This window comes from Numida meleagris, chromosome 2 (assembly GCF_002078875.1).
Source record: "Numida meleagris isolate 19003 breed g44 Domestic line chromosome 2, NumMel1.0, whole genome shotgun sequence".
Taxonomy (NCBI): domain Eukaryota; kingdom Metazoa; phylum Chordata; class Aves; order Galliformes; family Numididae; genus Numida; species Numida meleagris.
This window is the reverse complement of record NC_034410.1, coordinates 100,736,876-100,752,552: the sequence shown is the minus strand read 5'-3', so window position 1 is coordinate 100,752,552 and position 15,677 is coordinate 100,736,876. Positions and strand designations below refer to the sequence as shown.

Here is a 15,677-nt window from a genome sequence, read left to right as displayed (position 1 = left end):
GCTGGGATCATGGAGAGGTGTTCTTGAAGCAGCAAAGATGCTTGTGGGTGGATTCTGCCCAAAACTAGAGTCTATCATCTGCATCAACACTGACCCAACTAAACTGTGCTATTCTATCTGAAGGTGATGAACAGACAGCTCACTGTAACTAGATATTTGCAAAAAAAGCCGTAATTGAAGGACTCTTGTTTGTCATTGCTTCTGCATGGTAAGGTAGGAAAAGAGAGAAAAAATTGTTCTCATTGGGAATTTTTTTTTGTGAGAGGACATGTTTCTAAAACTTTATTATTTTATTATTTTCATTATCATAATTATTAACATACTTTTACATAAATATTACTATTTTGAATAAATAAAAGTCCATTAAATATTTTCAAATAGTATTATTTGCTATCTTTAAAAATATCCTTTGAATTTGGCTAATTTATCATCATCTGCATATTCCAAGTCTCACTTTCTGAAAGTGGTTACTGTGTATTGCTTGTTATATCTCAATGCGGAGAACATGTCGTTTTCATTGCCAAAAGAATTTACTAAACTTTATATCTCTGTGTCACTGTTACTGCAGAAATCTGGCCTTTTTCAGAAGCACAATGTCACACATCTGGCTGCTATTCACAATAATCACAGTATCAACAGCTCCTTCCCACAGTCAATATAATCTTTTGGATTATAACCTAATAAAACTACTGTGAGTTGAGCAGAAAACTTGGACTAGCTTGACAGTTTTATCTAGGACTTCCTTGCAAAATGCCTCCCATTTTTAGCATTCTCCGATATGGACCTCTTTAATTTTAATCACAAGTGCCTCATAATTTCAGCCTTTGTTATGAAAGAATGCTGGAAGATACTTTCTGGGCCACTTACCTATGTTTCTATTCCACAAGTGCCTGAGGTTACTTCTTGTACATTTGCTGTTGGTACGAATTTGAAATACCACATTGTTTTGTGATTATGTAGCTGAAAAATCATACGATTTTTGCTGATTCAGTTCCTGCAGACTGGACTACTAAAACTCTTTCCTTCCTCCTTGTCATCTTCTTTTTAGCCTTCCTTGTTAATATTTGGGTAAAATACAGCTCTGCCCCCAAACAGCCAGAAGTCTAGTTCAAACACAAACATTAAAAACAAAACAAAATGTGGGAGAGATAAGCAACTAACACTGATTGTAAGATTTTACAAATGGACTTTTCTTTGAGAATGAATTTGTTGTGAGAGAACAAAGCTTGGCAATACGGGCTCTGAGTGGGGATGGAAGAAGACAGGAAAGTGAGAATCCCAGACAGTCTCTGAGGAAGAAAGTGGGAGTTAAGACGTAAGGAGGCAGAGTCAGAGTCTTGAAGGTCTGGAGGAAGAGCTTGGCCCAGGTAATGAAAGGGGAAAGAAACCCTTGAAGGAATAGAGAAGAAGCTAAAGGCAGTGAGAAGGTATCTTATTACAAACCAGAAATAGAAGAATTCCATCATGCTGCACTGCAAAATGTTTGTCCTTTGGTAGCCCAATAACTATGTCCTTGGGGAGCCTGCTTAATGAGGAAATGGTCCTTAACCAGAGTTCAGTCCAGTCCAAATAACCTCTCACATGCATAAGCTAAAGAAAAAGAAGGAATCAGCCACTGTAGTTCAAACTACAGAAATACACTGCAAAAAAGATTTTCTCAGGGTTTAGGGCAGGAATTCATCCAAAAACCTCCCCAAACCAAGACAAACTATCTGGGAAAAGTCTTGAGATCAGAAGAAGCTGTTGCTCTTCGTAAGCTGTTGCTTCTCTCCCTTGCTTCAGCAAAGGACAGAATAGAAACAGAATACCCCGAGTTGGAAGAGACCCACAAGGATGATCAAGTCCAGCTCCTGGCTCCACGCAGGACCACCCAAATATCCAGACCCTATGACTGAGAACATTGTCCAATGCTCCTTGAACTCCGCCTGCTTGGGATCATGCCCACTGCCCTGGGCAGCCTGTTCTATGCCCACTGCCCTCTGGTGCAGAACCTTTCCCTAACTCCCAGCTGCCCCTCCCCTGACACAGCTCCACGCCATTCCCTCGGGCCCTGTCGCTGTCAGAGAGAGCAGAGCTCAGCCCTGCCCCTCCACTCCCATTGAGGAGCTGTAGGACACCATGATGCCTCCCCCCAGCCTCTTCTGCTCCGGGCTGAACAAACCTGGGGACCTCAGATGTTCCTGATACACCTTGCCCTCCACACCCTTCATCCTCTTCACCTCCTTTAGATGCTCTCTAATAGTTTTATGCCCTCCTTATATTGTGCCCAAAACTGCGCATAATACTTGAGGTGAGATCGCACCAGTGTAGAGCAGAGCAGGCCAATCAATCCCTTCCCTCTACCGTTGAGAAGGGATACTCTTGCTTGAATTCTGCATCATCACTATGTACTGCTCATGTGTGAAGACTTACCCCAGTGAAGAATGAAGAGAAGAAAGAATGGAAAAAAAACCCACGATATTAAAAAATTGTAATGAGATTTGGATAAATATGTTAAAATAAGTAAGGTCTATAGCAAACAATTTTATTAAGCTACACTAAAAACTCCATAGGGAAGACCAGAAGGGGAATGATCAAACTGTGTGTGTTACATCTAATGGCTTACTTCACTACAGTGTCCCTTTCTACCATATTTTTTGCTTTTTGTATTGCAAAGACCATAAAGTCTCCGTGCTGAAACAGAAGTTTGTATAGTACCTTGCACTTTGTGGAGCAGCACATCACCTCAGCCTGCTGCTGTCCAAATGTCATTCTAGAATGTCTGTGCATGGAGGTCTCATTTCACCCTCGTAGCTGGAAACTGCCAGCTTATGGCAGCTGATGACATTGTCTAAGAGCCAGTTGAAGACAAAGTGAAAAATCCAGCCATGTGTAAATTCTAATAAGAGATGTATAGTTGATAAACTTTGCTGTTGGGGCTCTCTGTTACACTTTATTTATATCAACTTAAAGCCTGAAGGAATGCTGCTTTGGCTGCCTTTCAAAACATGAAAGCTGAGCATATGTGGATTCACTGAAAGGGAAATTAGTCACTCTTATTGCTTTAGAGTATCCAATCACTTAAAAATCCCTGCAACATCAATAAGCCTCTCCATGAAATGTCAGTTGCACCGCCTGAATGCAACTGTCTAACCAGCTACTAAAGCACAGTTCACCTACTGAAGTCTGGAGTGCATTTGGGAGTATAGCCTGTTCAATAAAGGAGTGTCTGAACAAACTTAGAATCAGGACAGCGTTTTCACTTTCATCAGTAATCTCAAAGTGCTTGCAAAGTCTTTTTCCAGGCAGCCTTACATGCCACACAGAGAAAGCTCATGGAAACCTACTGTCCTTAAACACCAAAAATGGTAGCAAACCTAAAGCTACTTACTCTTTCTCATGGGCCCACAGTGTGTGCATTCTCACATTGTTTTCTTACCTTCACCAAGGTGAACTGTTTAGATGTAGGGAGATGTGACAGGCCTAAAAGAACAAGTATTACTGCAGTGGTGCAATCCACAGTGGTGATGCAACCCAAGGCCTTTCCAAGGGATGGACAATTTCCATTCATTGCACACACCTACCCTTCCTTCAGGCTGCAGCTTCGGAATAGCAGCTAAGTTGAGTTGCTCAAGATACTATCATATCTGCCTCTTTTCCAGATCGCTGGTTGCTTTAGATGCTTCCTACAGAATTAAAAAAAAAACAAAAACTGATTGTTACTCACTTCTTCTGAGTCTTGGTCATGGTCTTGAGATAAATAGAGAATTTCTTAGGAAAACTGATAGCAAGCTGCAGGTAAAGAGAGATATATCTAGCTCTGTAGTACTTGGAGAGTCATTGTGATTCCTCTCCTTGCTTAAAGGGTTTCCCAAACTCTCTCACAAGTTTGATTCTTTCTGTATTCATTACCATATTACTCAGAATTTCAATTTCTTCACAACATTAGGTATTGAATTCACTGAATTTTTCCTCATGATGACGCAAATTCTCCAACAATTCTACTATAGCATGGTTACCAACCACAGGATTTGTTGTTATTGAGGAATTTGACAATTGTGTAATTAAAATGAGGGTATTTGCATAGTGGCATTATAAACTCTGAGCCACTGAGCTACGTTTTTGGATTTTATACCTGTTGTTTGAGCTTGTGCTATAGCAGCAGATACCTAAAAGCTATTCAGAAACAAGGTTTTGCTAGGTCACTGTCAATACTATGAACTCTACTAGGTTTTTTGCTTAACTTGGAAACATACTGAGGAAGCTGAAAAGTGAAAGCCCCTAGGTAAGAGCCTGAAGCTCTCAAACCAGCAAACATTTAAACACCATTTGAACTCTGCTGGTAGTGCCAAAGAAACATTCCTGGACAATTCTATGCTTCACTGCAGCTGGGAGCTGAGTAAGCAGCTGAAAGGGAGCATTTGCTAGCACCTGAAAGAACTCCCCTTGCTCCTGGGAGATGAGGAAGTTAAAATGTACAAAAGTAGGGGGAGGGAGGACAAGGGGGAAAATGCACAAAATTAGGGCAAGTAGTTTGAATTTCTTTGCTTGCTCTTGACTCTAACTGCCAATTTAAATGACTTTGTGACATATTTTATCCTTGGGTTCAACTTGTTTTTTTCTCACTTCACAGTGAGGCAGGTAGTAGAAGAAAATGGGGAAACTGTTATGTAGAGAAAAACTAGCAAAGAGCTGACATGTGAGCAATTCCACTGAATAAAGTGAAAAATATGTTTCTCTAATTTCTTTAAAGTAGGATTAGTTAAGTGGTGTGTCTCTGTGGTTCACAGCAACAGTGATGCTCAGATAACACTGTAGTATCTAACTCAAAGATAAAATGTCCACGACAAAAACTAAAATCTGACTTGAGCCTTCTGTCAGTCACATATTTTCCCGTTATATATGATTTATCTACTTAAATTTCACATGCAAGTGATTTCTCTGTGGCGCCCAAGGGAACAGTAATAACTTATCAAGCTATTCACTTGAAGATTCCCAGCTATCTGTTGACTAAATACAGCCCAAACTTCAGTTTGCCTGCTTAGGCTCTTCATTCCTTGCCATTCATTACCTTATTTGAGGAAAAGCAAATAATTTCTTTAGTCAGTTACTATCTGTTTGGTAAATGAGGCAAAAGATCTTTTGAGTCAGTTGATTACAAATATCTGGTGAACTAGTAGGATTTTCTGGGTGTTTTTATTTCTAGTCCGTCTTTCAGCTGACTTTCTCAAGGCCACTTTCAGGTGTTCTTGCAGGAATACTTGCTGCAAATATCATCAGCATCTGAAGTGAATAGAAAGCGAAAATAAGATGGAGTCATTTAGACAGCGATCTACAGGACCAGAGATATGTTTAAAGCCAAACACAAGTTTACATAAAGTTTACCGCATCAGGCTCTCATCCAGAAAATTGATGGTATTGTATTGATTGGCATGTATCTCTGCCAAGGCTCAAGTAGTAGCAAAATACTGTTTAATTCAGTAAAAAATTCTGATAAATTGGGAATTAAAATAGACTGTTTCTGTGGTGGATTGTTATACAGGGAAGGCTTCCATGATAGCATTACAGAATGAGGCTCAATCTAGTTCACTCCCATAAATAGGAACTCTAGAGACTGTGTTTGAAGGGATTCTGTAAATTCTGTAACAAAGGAAATAGTGCAGTAGTCCATCAAACTGAGGGAAAGGAGCAAATCAAAACACACATCAGTCTCCTTAGCCAGACTGCCAGCTACCACAGGGCTGGGGAAAATGCAGTGCACATGGTTTTACTACATGTGAAAACGAAGAGATGGGAAATGAAAAAATATACCACCTTGTCATTGAAAAATGTGCACCTACAGAGTTGAAGCAATGACTGATGCTGTGCAGGTGGTTTTCCTCTTGCCAGGGAGAAGTGTAGTGGGGCCAGAGTCTTTTAATCTGTTGTAAATATAACCAGAGATTTACAGTTGGAATCAGACTTGAAAATGCAAATGGATTTTCAATTGCAGAGTCTGCTCCATCATAATGGCTTTCATACAGAGCTTTGTCTGGATAGAACAACAGCTGTTCTGCCTGTGTTATTTCTTGTTTTATTTTATTTTTAGACTTCTCTCATATGTAAAATGCCAGGAGATGGATGCAGACCAGGATACCTTGTGGTGATGTCTGCTAAATAAATAAAGTGCTCCCAATGACACTGGAGTGAAACTATGTTTGAAATGTTTTCTCCCTTATTTAACATTGCACAACATACAGAATGAGAGAGTTGGTTTCAGTTAGTAAAAAGTTCTAGTCAGGCCTTTTGATCACCTTTCTACTCCTAATATAGCTATGCTGGATAAAAATGGGATGCAGAGGTCCAGTTAGCCTTTGAAATTAGCTTTTTGCTTGAAATCACCACCTGATGACTACTGAGAGTCCCTTGAGGGCACCACATTCTGCCCCTTAAAATTAAAAATTGGGAAAAGCTGGTGATCACTCACTGATAGATCACTCATTTAAAAATGCCACCCTTAAAATTCCTACCCATGAAAATCTCTTGGATATTTCTGCTTGAACTGTCCTTGATTTTCAAATTCAACAATCATCTGTTTTTCAAACTACTTTCTTTTTGTTTCAGTAATTTATCTTTTTCAACATCTGTACATTTTTGCTGCTGTTTATTGCTATTATTAAAGATGCATATTTGACTGTTCATAAAGTGCACCTGATCAAATGCAAACACCAATGAGAATTTGGTACTAAAATTGGAGTTCTGAGTCCAAATACTATTGTGGACCTATTTCCCAGAGCACACATTGTTTTGTTGCTTGGAGACTGCTGCATATTCTTGCTTTAATCTTTCTTCCAAAGTCTAGCTCTGTGCTTCTAATACAGCTGGAAAACTAGAAAATATTCTGTGTTTCCAAACTTGTGTAGGAGGGAAAGGACGTGTAGGAAAAAAAAAACAACCAACCACCAAACCAAAAAACCCAAACCCAGCTCCCTGGAGACTTGGAGCCACCAGGAATTTTTGTTTGTGCTGGGAAAGTCGGACATGACTTCAGGCTCCAGCATGCTGCTCTCACAAGTCAAGCGTATATTCTTTTCCCAGCTGAGAGTGGGAATTATGAGAACCATGACAATGGCCTCTTACTTTGTTTCTGAGAAGAGAGCTCCTCTGTGGTTGATCTTACTAGAAACCACGATGAGAACATCAAAGTTCATTTTACTCCTCAGTCATTCTCTACCTATTTCTCTTCTCTTTTCTGTCTGTCCCTTTCTCTTCTTCTCTGGTCCCTTTCTGTCTTCAACTCTACCCTCTTTAGCTTTGGAACACTGCAGGGCTGCCCGTGCCCCTCAGAAGACGGACCAGCAATACATCTGTACCTGCACTAAGTTTTCTTCCATGAGCAGATAGCACTAAGCTATCTGCTGTTGAAATCTCAGTTCAAGCCGTTCTCACAGGCATTAATCCAGGAACATTATTTGCTTGCTACAGTAGGATTCTGCAGTGCCAAACAACGTTTTGTCCAATTTCCACCTCCAGACTTTTATTCTGACATTAGAAAAAGAGTGGACAAAAATACATTGCTACCATTCAGAAAAAAATAATTCATCATCTGTTTTATATGAATGTGGATAATAGAGCTGGAATTACGGAAATGTCATCTTTGCAATATGCCCAGACTTCTGAATGAGAGAGATTCCCAAACAGACATCTTCCAAAGTCACATTTCAGACATGCAGCTTCCACCATCAGGACCTCTGGCAAGGCTGGCGAGAGCGTGGCTGCAACTGTAGGGAGTTTGGAAGCAATCCCCACTACCCGGAAGCACGTGGATGTCTGAGCCTTGGATTTGTGCCTCAGCAAGACAGATAGACTAGAAAATGTAACCAGGAGAAATCACAAGTTAACTTCTTAGGTGGCCAAGAAGGCCAATGGCATCCTGGCTTGTATCAGAAATAGTGTTGCCAGCAGGAGCAGGGAAGTGATCATCCCTCTGTACTCAGCCCTGGTGAGGCTGCACCTTGAGCACTGTGTTCAGTTTTGGGCTTCTCACTGCAAGAAAGACATTGAGGCCCTGGAGTGTGTTCAGAGAAGGGCAACGAAGCTGGTGAGGGGACTGAAGTACAAGTCTTATGGGGAGCGGCTGAGGGAACTGGGATTGTTCAGTCTGGAGAAGAAGAGGCTCAGGGGAGACCATAAGGGCTTTCTGCAACTACCTGAAAGGAGGCTGTGACGAGGTGGAGGTTGGCCTCCTCTCCCATGTAACTAGCAATAGGACGAGAGGGAATTGCCTGAAGTTGCACCAGGGGAGATTCAGGTTGGATGTTTGGAAGTAGTTCTTCTCTGAGAGAGAGGTCAGGAGCTGGAATGGGCTGTCCAGGGAGGTGGTGGAATCACTGTCCATGGAGGTGTTCAAGAAACATTTAGATGTTGTACGGAGGGACATGGTTTAGTGGGAACTGTTGGTGATAAGTGGACTGTTGGACTGGATGATCTTAGAGATCTTTTCCCACCTTGGTGATTCCATGATTCTGTGATTCTGAATTGGGGATTTTCATCTCTTGAAGATCAGGGGCCAGAGTCTGACCTGAAGATAAATTCTGGTGTAAAACCAGAGTAAGTGTACTGAAGCTCAAACTTACAGATTAATTTCTTTATAAAATGTGGCACTGCCTCATAAAAACCCAAGCACCTTCTACTCTACTCCCATTCAGCAGAAAGCCATCCCCTGTTCCCATTTTGTTGCTCTCTAGCAGTATTAAGGGCATGAAAGCTTTCACCGTTCAATGAGAGGCATGGTGTGTTCTCAGAGAGTCCCTCGTGGGTCTGGAACCAGCGCCAGGCCGTGTCACTGGGGCTCCCCGGTTCGTCAGAGGGACATGTTTGTTCCCAGCCACTCCTCGCTGCATCCAGGATGAATGGCTCCAGACTGACCACTACAATTGCATGGCAGTCCCTGGAGAGAAGTGATTTAAGCTAAGGGACAACACTGCTACAGGAACAAATGTGTCTAAACTGGACATAATTGTTTTCACACTGGTTATTAAAAGAAGGTTCTTAATAAAGTTTTTGAAGAGCAGCCAGAAATATTAAAGGGGTAGAAAACCCTAATTAGTTTTAAAATAGGGCTTGTCACATTTTCTGGATGACTTACTTATACTGGGCCGCAGAAGTCTCAGCAGCCCTTTAACCTGCTTTCCCATGATCAAGGGGTCTCCTGGTAATTCCAAGTCATTTGTTACTTCTTATCCCTACAAGACACAGCTCTCTGCTGGGCTGATGCTGCTCTGCTGTGATCACACTGAGGTCTGCTTTCCAAATCCACACCATATGCATGGTGATGTGGGGGAGACACCTCTCTCTTTAATTTAGCATTGAAAAGAACCCCTTCCTCTCAAACTGAGGTGCATGAATGAGCTCTACACAAATGTCAGTATTATTGGAGGAAATCACCTCTATAAATCACCTCTCTAACATGTGAAAACAGATGCCCCAAACTCGGACATCAAAATGAATCATACACTTGAAAATGCTTTTTTCCCCAGTCACAAAGTGGGGGTGGCAATACTTCCATGCCTCTGGGAAGCCCTTTGGCTAAGCAAATCCTAACCACATGTAAAATATTCTCTAAGAAGAGCATTATTTGCCTGGTGATTCGCTCTTATTGTTCTGGTATTAAAAAAAGAAAAAAAATCTCTACACAAATTTTGGAGCACTACACAGAGTTTATTTTGAAAAAGAAATCAAAGAATGTTTTTTTTCAACTCTGAGCCAGATGGAAAGAAAAAAACAAACGTATTCCATCTTAAGAAAGGAAACACATGAGAACTTTTAAAAATATTTTTGCCAAGTTTTTTTTTATTATTTTTTTTTAAACAGCATGGAAAAAGTGAGGTGGAAATGGTGAACGAACAAATAGACTCTGGGTTGAGGAAGGCCTGGCTTCTGGAGAACAGAGGTATTTTCCATAAGGCACGTTGCTTTTCTGCCTATAGATATCTGAATTAACTTTGAGTGAACATGAGTATGCACTGAAAGTTGTGTAGCTACCTCCTCATCTCAGGCCATGGGAGAACTAGGATTCTAATTCTGTGAAGGCTCAGGGCTGACCCCATCATGTACTTTCAGTATGAAGAGCTTGGAGGCTCTCTTTTCCCAAGGAGCTACACGGAGAGTATGAATTTCAACAGGAGAGGTTTGTTCTTGATACAAGAAAGAATTTTCTTGCAATCAGAACCACCAGTCACTGGAGCAACCTCCCCAGGGATGTGGTGGAGTCCCCATCACTGGAGGTCTTCAAGACACAGTTGGACAGGCAGCTAGATGACCTCACCTAGGCCTCCATTCCCCACCAAAGGATGGACCTGGTGATCTTTAGAGGTCCTTTCCCACCTGGGCTGTTCAATGCCCCAAGCTGGAGGCAGTGCCAGGTGAGGAGAGCTGTGTCCCGCTGCCAGTCCCTCACCATCACATTTGGAGTGAGCTGCTCATGTATGGGAGCACACAAACTCCTCCTTCCAACCCAAGCCATTCTGTGGTCCTATGGTTCTATGGCTGAGGTCAAGGCATCATTCACGTAGAGGCCTGTCTGAGGTGCTTTGCATTCTTCCATCAAGATGGGGAACTGCAAGAGGGACCTCAGTTGTATTTTGTCTTGCTCAGCTCCGGCCTTTAAAACCAAGTTTCTAGCATCTAGCACACTGCAAGAGTAATGAACTAAAACTGCAATTAAGAGATAAGATAGCCACAGCCATGCTTGGCACTAGGATGGTGTAAGTGAAAAGGCTTTAATTAAAATTTTATTTAATTAAAATAAAAAATTATTCTCAATGCCTACGAATGTTTCTGGTTGTCTGTAGACACTGATCTCCACATGTCTCTTGGTTACACAAACATGCACAAGTAAACAACTACATCTCTGCTTAGTGCTTCCTTTATTGGAACAACTCAAGTATTATTTATAGACATCACAGGGGATGAAAGTTTGAGATTTATAAACTCTAATCAGCTGAAGATGATTCAAAATAAATTAATTACATGAGTCAGACATGGATTTAAGAAATCCAGCACTGATGTAAATCACAATGACTTTGCACCCTCTCTGCCTTTCTCTCCCCTCCCTGCATGCTTGCCAGGGGATAGAAACTTGCATTTAATTTGATATAAACCAAGAAAAAAGAATGATGGAAATGTGAACTCAGTATGCCAAGTTACACTACTTGTGCATAAGAAGGAAAGCCAAAACTCTAGCTGGGACAAAATAATTTCCTATCACTTAGAACTTTCCATGCAACCTGTGCTGTCACTCAAACCATACAGAGAGCAGATTTAACAAGGATGTTTTCCAGAACCCATGTGGCAGCTCTGGCTTTCTTGACAATTTTTTGGCCCTTTCTAGTGTCCTGCTTGCATCCTTGCCAATCTCTTCTTTCTGTGACAGGTCTTTGAGCCGTCCTAATACCCTCGCAGTTCTCCCAGCTATTTCCTTCTCTGTGGCCATTTGACATCTCCATTTCCTTCTTGAAGGAATACTGGGTTGGAACGTTGTCTGTCTCAGCTCGCCTGGCTATTGAAGCCAGATTTTAAGGATGACTGAACACACTAGGCATGCAAATGCAGCATCCATCTCCAGGCAGCTTTGTCTAACAGCTATGGTCTTCGCTTCAAATACATGAACAGAGAGTTTAGACCAGACACACTTTGTTACTCAGTTAAAGGTGGTTAATTAGAACAAGAATTACAACCCAGCATTGAAAATCACCTTGAAATAAGTATTTCATTTATAAAAATGTTGCATCTTTAAACTGTCCTAGTTCAATGGTTATTTCCATGCTTGATTTAGCATAGCTGCTATGCCAGATTTCAATAAGCTAAGCAGCTCTTGCTGATGAACAGTCATATCTGTGGCTTAATACACTTATGCAGGCATAAGTGTAGCTGTAGCTGTTTCTCATCACTGGACAGAAAACCTCTGTTGAGGGAATGGAGGGCACTAAGTGAGTCTTGGATTATCTCAACCTGAAATGTAGCATCACCCCTACTGCTGAAGGAAGAGAAAAATGATATTAGGGTGAGCAAAGAGTGTGTCTGGGGCATACACAGAGGCTTTTCATGAGCTTCTTGTGTTGACACACGATCATCACATCACTAAAAATCATAAAGAGCTTCATTTAACTGAGTAGACATTCAGAACGGGCTTAATTTATCAAAATATGCCAGACAGATAACAGTGCTTCTCTAACTCAGTCTGGCACTGCAAGGCTTCATTCACCATGGTTCCTTCAAAATAATAGTATTGTACCTCATTATCCAAAAATAGCAGCTTAACACTATCTTGTTAAAACAAAACATTGTGTAATATATATGTGAAGACTACAGCATGCATCCACACACAGCCCCTAGGTGCAACAAGACAGGGTGCATGGTAGAACCATGTTGTATTCGAAACCTGATGAAAAAGCCAAAAGAAAGTCTTGGAAATGCAGTGTGTCTCAAGAGAAGCACTGCCTCCAAGATGGTGACACACAGTCTATGTGGCTGCAGTACACAGACCTTTCACTTTCAATTAAATATGTGCAATTTTCCTTTTGTTCCTGTCTCACATCTAGTACGTGCCACAGAACAGGTTCCCAAACGCAACATTTTCTGTATTTTCTATACGTAAGTTAAAGTATCTCTCCCTCCCTCCCCCACCCCTCAAAGAATGAACACTGGAGGGAGTGTGGGATTCAGGAAAGCAGCAGTCTTTAATTGGATGTTCTTAGGAGCAATATTTGAAAATCTGAAGTACAAAACCATGTCTCCTTCCAACAGAGCTGGAGTATTTCAACAAACTTATCTACATTCGGCCAAGGCAAATGGCAGGTCAGAAGGCAAAGGAAAAACAACTCTTCTTCAGAAGAAGCCAAAACAGCTTCCCTTGTGATATACCGTGTGGCCATATGAAGAGTATAAAAACCGTGAACCAAAACCAGGGGTTGTGCTAACGAGCTTCAACAGGTTGCTAATTGTTTAAATTCCTGATAAGCAGCACTGCTGCCTAGACAATGGCTCAAGGGACTGTGGAGGAAGCTGTCTGGTTGATGATATCATCTCACTTAGCCACACTGCTTTCTGTTTTGTAGCTTATTTTATTTTCCAGTTTGTTTGGAAGAGAAGTACTGGTCCAAGAAAACAGAGAGATCAATTTACAAAGTACTTTGGAGAAATGCAAGTTGATTAGACTTTCTGAGTACGGCATGTTTTTTTTTTACCAAATGTTGAAATCTATCTTGAAAAGAAACTTATTTCTGCAAGTGCAGCTCTTTTGTTTCTGTTTTCGTAAAATCCTTCCTCTGGGCAATGTGGGCAGCACCTATTAGGGCAGGATTCCTCACAAACAGGGAGAAGGAATGAAAACAGTTCAAGTTCTGAGGCATTTCCTCACCAGAGGAAGAAGGCTGGAAGGCAGGCAGGAAGGCACGGAAGAAGGAAGGAAGGAAAAACTTTTATTAGCATGGTCCTTGCAGAGTACCCTGATGGAACACGGCTGAGATCAGAGCTACAATGAGTGTCTAGTCCTTAGTCAACTTCATTGTTACACACACAGACTAGATTGCGTAAAATAAGGAAAACACTACCTAAAATTTGCTTTAAAAGTTATTTAACCAGAGCAAATCATCTGGGAAAGTACAAATATTTCTAACTGGAAAAATACTTCTCTATAGCTGAGCTAGGCCTGGTAGCAAACCTTAGTGAATTATTAGTACCTTTATTGTTTTCTTTGGCCCCTGTGCACTATATTTGTAAAAAAAAAGTCACTAAAAAAGAGAACAATTGTAAAAAGCAAATATTTTGTACAAAAATACAAAGTTTTAAAAGCTCTTAAAAGTATATTCCATATTATTGATAAGAGTTGGACTATATATATATATTTATATAAAATCTATATATTTGTGTATCTGTATAATTTTCCTACATTTGGGATTTTAGCAAACGAAACATCCTGTTTACACAGTTGCTTTATATGTTTTTTCTATAGATGACTGACCAACAGTCTTACTCAGATTGAGAGAATGTCTTTTTTCAGAAGGCGCAAGTTGCTGATGTCTGTGGTTACTGGTGGGGAAGAAAATCTATAGCAGAATTAGTCCAATGGTATTTCCTGATGCTGTGGGGTGAAAGGCCTCAAACAATTGGATGCTGAAGAAGAGTTGCTGCTGAATTCCCTTATGCAATGTAACCAGTTTTCAGTGCTTGCTTTTGGTTTTGATTTTTTTTTCTTTCTTTTCAATTTTTTTTTGTAGGCCATGTTGCTCTCCCCTAGGATTTTCTTTTTCTTGAAGTGAATTTTCACAACATGTAGGTATCTGTAAAGTCACAGCCTGTTACGCTCCAAATATTTGCCCTACAGTATGAGAGAATAAAATAAAAACAGAAAAAGAAAAACATCACATAAAAAGCTTGTGAGAATTAAACACATTTCTAAAAAGAAAACTTACTGAGATCAAGGTATGTTAAAACTCTAACTGGACTCATATTCAGATTCTGTAAGTCCTGGAGGATAAATATTTGTAAACCATTATGCTTTTCTAAAATAACAAATGTATGCAGGGAAAGGAGGACACGCTGTGTTGTTACTTGCATATAGTCCTTCACTCTGGACACCCAAACAGTATTACACACACACAAAGCTTGTTCAGCACTTTGTTTTGTTTTGCTGTAGGGGGATGTTTTTGTGGATGGGAAGTATTTTTGGCTCTAGTGACATATCCATCTGCCTTTGCTGAAATTCAGCCTACATATTTGCAACTGGAGCAGCTGGGCACTCTCAGCAAAGCAATGTCACACCAGGTTGTACGTAGGTGTTAACATTTAGGTGGAACAAGGCCCTGAACACCATTACTGCCTCACTCTGTGATGGTGGGGCTGGGTTCCAAGAAGCCACGCAAACCACTCTGCACTCTGCCGATGTATCTAGAAAGAGAAGCCCTATGGCAACTGCCTGGGTGACTGTTTGGCCACACTGGCCATTTACAAGCCCTCCACTGCATTGGCCATTATTTGCAGCAGAGCAGTTGCTTGTGGCATGGGGACCTGGCTCCTCAGCCCAACAGGACATCTCCTGGCATCAATCCTTGTGGGAATTTTAATGCCTTCTTAGCAGTCACCAAGTGCTTCCTGTTGCACAAACTCTCAGAACAGTCTGTTTGTTTTTTGAAGGCTGGTCCCTGAGCCAGCCTAAAGGCCAATTTTCCCACCTGCTTGGCCACTGAATTTATAAAAACAGCTTGCAGTGTGGCCAGGGTCTGGAGCACATGTGCCAAATCGTGTCTGAAATTTTAGGCATGCTACAAGTGGCCAAGATGCAGAGTACGCAATGCCTGCAGTCAGTCTGAAGGCTGCTTTTCCAGAGAGTGATCAATCCAGCATCCACATCATGTAGGGTATTAGCACTGCCACTGCAACCAATGTTATGCCTGGCTCATCTCCTCACTGCCTACCCATTACCTAGATTTAGACTGGATATAAGGAAAAAGTTTTTTACCATAAGGGTGGTGAGGCACTGGAACAGGTTGCCCAGAGAAGTGGTGGATGCTCCATCCCTGGAGACACTCGAGGTCAGGCTGGAGGAGGCTCTGAGCAACCTGACGTAGCTGTAGGTGTCCCTGGTCATTGCAGGGGAGTTGGATCAGATCAGATGACCTTTAAGGGTTCCTTCCAACTCAAATGATTCTGTGATTCTA

General features: G+C 41.2%; 1 protein-coding gene across 2 annotated transcripts in view; it reads right to left on the bottom strand.

The window, feature by feature from the left end:
* The window catches only part of COLEC12 (collectin subfamily member 12), a 96,709-nt gene continuing 93,711 nt past the window's right edge, over positions 12,680–15,677 (bottom strand). For both annotated transcript variants that reach the window (XM_021386038.1, XM_021386040.1), the window contains one exon: positions 12,680–14,338. In XM_021386038.1, coding sequence (XP_021241713.1) covers positions 14,319–14,338 — 20 coding nt within the window. In that variant the 3' untranslated portion in view covers positions 12,680–14,318. The remainder of the gene's footprint in view (positions 14,339–15,677) is intronic.